At 44.1% G+C, this 5,000-nt stretch overlaps 1 protein-coding gene across 1 annotated transcript in view; it reads right to left on the bottom strand.

Annotated features, from left to right (window-relative positions):
• Window positions 1-1,828: 1,828 nt before the first annotated feature.
• Window positions 1,829-5,000, bottom strand: part of tat (tyrosine aminotransferase) — a gene marked incomplete at both ends in the record, with an annotated part of 6,179 nt that continues 3,007 nt past the window's right edge. The window contains 5 exons of the mRNA XM_080842298.1: window positions 1,829-1,969; window positions 2,399-2,497; window positions 2,695-2,778; window positions 2,914-3,042; window positions 3,548-3,700. Of these exons, the coding sequence (XP_080698424.1) occupies window positions 1,829-1,969; window positions 2,399-2,497; window positions 2,695-2,778; window positions 2,914-3,042; window positions 3,548-3,700 (606 nt within the window). The remainder of the gene's footprint in view (window positions 1,970-2,398; window positions 2,498-2,694; window positions 2,779-2,913; window positions 3,043-3,547; window positions 3,701-5,000) is intronic.

Consider the following 5,000-nt stretch of genomic DNA (forward strand, 5'->3'; position numbering starts at 1 on the left):
CATGCTAAGCTCAAATCAAAAAGCTGAAAGCAGGAGGGTGTTCTCTCCCCATGTCTCCCTGTGACGCTCACACAACACTGACCTGGAACGTGGGCGGAAAGATAAAACACTCAGCCTTTAGGTTCTCTGCTGTGCAGTTCAGCTAACTGTTTACAATGTCCATCTGAATGTCTTTGTTTTGCAAACAAAGACAAACACACACTAGAACGTTATCACACACACAAACATACACACACAAACACACACACACACACACAAACACATACACAAATGCACAGTCATATGGTGTATGTTTTTTTAAGATCAAAACTGTAGCCGTCACAAACTACTTGCAATGCATACACCCATCAATAGATGGCAGTGTGCCACAACGCATCCCAACATCTACATGAAGTATGAGATGTGGCATCCTTTGTTGACAATTAAAGAGTGAAGTGTGGAGACAGACATGAAACCACACAAGAACTCTAACCGACTAAGCAGTCATTTAACTATTCTAGAAGTTCCTGCTGTATCAAAATCTTCCAACAAAAATTGCTATGAAAGACATGTACAGGCCATGTGTCCAGGAACACTTTATTGGTTGAACAAAGCTCGGGATACAATGAAGACTATTTTCATCGAAATCCCAGGTCCCTGTAACCACAGAGTGAATGGTGGAGGCCCACAGAGAAGCTTTACAGTAATACACTTCAGCCGGTAGTATAGAGGAAGGAGGTCCACCAGAGCCAGAGCGCCAATAAGAAACACATGTGCAGGAGACCGCCAGGCTGCTATGCTCGTGTCAGAAGGTAATTGTATGGATGTGTATGTGTGCTTGTGCATGCTGTGGTAAAAGTTTATATAACCATGCAAAGATACTGCCTGCTGTACAATTTTGTTGCTGTACAAAAAAATACACTTTCTAAAATGTCACTGTAATGTTCCTACTTGTGTTCAGCTTGTACCATGTGTTCTTCAAGAGGAGATAAAAAATAAGAAACCACAGGTCAATTAAGTGGGAGTTTATGCCAAGATATTGGGTAAACAAATAGACATAGAAATGGAGAGAAATTATATAAAATGTTTTTATTGTTTTGAAAACATTTTCGTCTGTCACATATTTATTATTATTTAAATATTTTTAGTAGTGGAAAACTATAACTACATACGAATACTCATGAAAGCATCAGGATAAATTCATAGGTTTAACATTATTCTGCATTTCAACTGCTATAAAGGAAAGCATGCATGAAATTACTTAACATAAAGAATATACAAAGCAAAGCCCATGTTGGTCAAATAGCATTTAACAGCTATTAAAACTGACTTTAAATGACTTAGACTGAGTACAGTATGCTAGGTATGGAGACAGATGTGCCTAAAGCAACATCTGGGATCAAGCACTTACATCTTGCCCTTAGTCTATTGGCATAATTTTATACAAATGGAATAAATGACTCTGTTTTCAATAACACGGCCAAAATTACAAATAGTATTAAACACAAAATGGCTTTACACAAGACAGGCACACATTGGCTGTACAAATATATAAATACATGATTTGCTCAGAATCTTGGGTTTCCGAAGAAAAACCGAGAATACTTTCTCAAACCTTTCTTAAGTGCAACACACACACACTCTTCTGATCCTTTCCAACTCAGTTCTGCCACCATTGTTCTTTAATTTGAAGCAGAATTCTTTTCTTTCCTTCCCTTTACTTCTCTATCTCTCTCTCTCGTTGTGTCTCTCTCTCTCCTTCCCCCTTCTTTCTGTGCGCTTGACAGTATCCAGTTCTCTATTCCCCCCACCCCCACCCTCTCTGTCTCCCTCTCTGTCTCCCTCTCTCTCATTGGTCGATTTCATTGCTGTCTTGGCTACAAGGTCTGTAGTGGTGGGCGCAGAACTCGCGAATCCGGCCACAGGCCTCCACCATCATGTCCTCTGGAACAGTCACCACGATGCGGAAGAAGTTTGGGTACTCGAACGGCTGTGAAGAGAACACACACAGGTATCTTAGACGCCACGTCTACGTGGGATGAAGATAACTGAACACGCCAGAGAGATGTCAGATGCATGGATGTATGTAGGCAGTATGGAGGGCAATTGTTGGGGTTGTTTGACCTACCAGCCATTACAGACAAGGATGAACCCCAACCCCCTCGCTCGTTGTGGGAAAATGCCCCTACCCCCCCATTACTATATTGATTATATCCCTTCTATATGCAATACTGCTGTAAAAGTGAGCCTGACCATCTTATGGGATAGGATAGCTTTTTTGCCAGTTTCCTCTTGGACCCACTAGAAGGAGGATGCTCAAACACCTCAACCTCCCAGTAGTGTTTATATGCCTTAAACCTGCCTGAAGTGACCTCTCATGTTAGTGAATATCCAGGAAGGGGAAAGAGATGACACTTACTGTGGCAGGCAGGCAGAAGACAGACTGCTCTGTCACCATGCACTCTGTAAACTGGACGTCATTCTGGAACTCTGGGAAGTGTTTCATGTCAATCCCCACCTATACAGAGGCAGGAGGATAGCATTTGTCTTAGTTAGCATTTGATAGCATTCCCCCCCCGCACACACCCACACACACACAAATTGCCTTATTTACTAAATTGTTACATTTGATTAAATTGATCATCCTCGCAGTTCCATGCCACATGCAGTTCGACCAACAATAACATGATTCACAGATACACACGCCAGACTCACCATGAGGTACATGGCTCCAGCAGGCATGATAGGAGTCAGCCCAGGGACGGTAGACAGCGCAGAGTAGCAAATCTCCGAGTTTGACTAAAAAATAACATTGGGAGGTGGTGAGAAAAAACAATTAAACTATTGATTGATTGATTGATATTGCTTGACATTACAACAACATCTATGTAGGGTGGCAAAGTGTAGTAGTGACAGGAAGGACTATAGTCTTACCTTGAGGAAGCTGATGGTGCGATGATAAAATTCCTGTGGTGTATCGTTCAGGATACTCTCTAGCGCCCCCTGGACAATAGTGCAGGCTCCCAGAATCCTCTGGGTCAGTTTAACTAGACCTTCCCGGACCTGATGTAGGGAGATTGGGAATGCAGAGGAGGGGATTCATGAGGAGTGTTATCCACGTGTGTGTGTGTGTGTGTGTGTGTGTGTGTGTGTGTGTGTGTGTGTGCGTGTGTGCGTGTGTGTGTGTGTGTGTGTGTGTGCTTGCGTGTGTGTGCTTATGTGTGTGTGTGCACGCACGCGTGTGTATGTGCATGTGTGTGTTTGCGTGTGTGCATGCATAGATAGATAGATAGATAGATAGATAGATAAATACTTTATTAATCCCGTGGGGAAATTCTGGGATCTTGCAGCTCTCACATATTTATAATAAATTACAAACAATATATACAGACATTACAAACAATACAATTCAGCTATGTAGATGCGTGTGTGCGTTTGTATGTGTGTGTGTGTGTGCACGCGCACGTGTGAGTGTGTTTGCGCGTGTGTGCAAGTGTGTGTGTTTGTGTGTGTGTGTGTGTGTGTTTTTAAATTTATGCCTGTATGTCTCCTCTCCTGGGGCACTCACCTCTGTGCCGAACACGTCCCCTCGGTCATGGATGAGAACCCAGCCCATCCTCCAGCCTGGCACCAGCCAGCGCTTGGCCAGCCCCCCACATGACAGGATGGGCACATCTCGGCTCAGAGGGGCCAATGAGTGGAAAGAGCACCCTGGGAACACCTGCACACACAAACATGCACCAGCACAGTGTTATGTGTTATGGGAATATTCGACAGGTGGAGTCATTATAGTCATACAACAACATCAGCATGATGTGATATAGCCTACTACACTTGCATGATGTAATTTGGTATGAAATATAATTATTAGTGTTATCAGAGATAATAATAAAAACAAAGACAACGAGAACAATAACAATAATAATAATTTATCGATATTCAACATATATTATTTATCATTATTTAAACAGAAGAATTGATGTGATGGTCATTTTTACCTATTTATCTATTTATTTGAAACATGCTTAACAGCACCTAGGATGTTGTTGTGCGAGTGAAGAGTAAATGATGGATGTGTGAATGTGACCAAATGTGCATTTCTGGAAAGCGCTGCTGTCTTTGTCTGTGGGAGAGCCAGCCAGTGTGTCTGGTTCTGGTTAGATCGGAGGGCTTGATGTTAAACATGTGGCACCACCCCACTTCCCATTGGCCCTTAGGGTTTGATTGACACTCCAGCTGAGTGTGGCTGAAAAATGAGTAAGGCAAAAAAACAGCATCTCCCAGCCATGAGCCCCAACAGATGCCCTGCCATTAAACATAGGGACCACCTCCGTCCAGCCCCCTTTAGTACCCACCCACTCTTGTGCTAACCCCCTGCTTGTGGACTAATGGCAAACACATGCAGCCCAAGAAGTGCAAAGTCATTGTGGTGTACTTGAGCCATGCTGGGAGGGGGTGTCTGTAGATATGATATTTATTTGTCTCCAATGCCCACCAGAATTCCCCCGTTTGAAACCTCTTAGCAGGGCTGTTCTGTTTTCCTAACACTGGGCCAGCTCACCTTTGGACCCAAGAGTTGTAGAAACATCTATTCCATACAAAGTGCATAGTCACCATCAGGGCACCAGTACACGAGCACTCATCAGCTCAGCTGTGAGCTACAAACCATTCACAATTACTGTAATTACCCAGTGCACTCAGTGCCCTCTCAGTGTGAAAGGCTGAAATAAAGAAACAACCCCCCCTCCCCCCAATTACCACCACAAGCGTTCTTCCAGCTTAATGATGTGCCATGTGCCCTTGGCGTCCATCACCACCCCAAGACCTCCCCTTCCCAGACACAAACATACGCACACAAACCCTCACCTTCCATCTTCCTTTCAGCCCAGTAATGTACCATGTTCCTTGGGCATACCACCCCACGTCAGCCGCCACTCTACCCCTCTGGTTCCTTGCCCCAGTGGGCCAGGCCCCCGGTGCTCTCCATGCCCCTTCCAGAACCCCATTCACACAGACACACT

Source organism: Sprattus sprattus, assembly GCF_963457725.1.
Source record: "Sprattus sprattus genome assembly, chromosome: 7".
Lineage (NCBI taxonomy): Eukaryota > Metazoa > Chordata > Actinopteri > Clupeiformes > Clupeidae > Sprattus > Sprattus sprattus.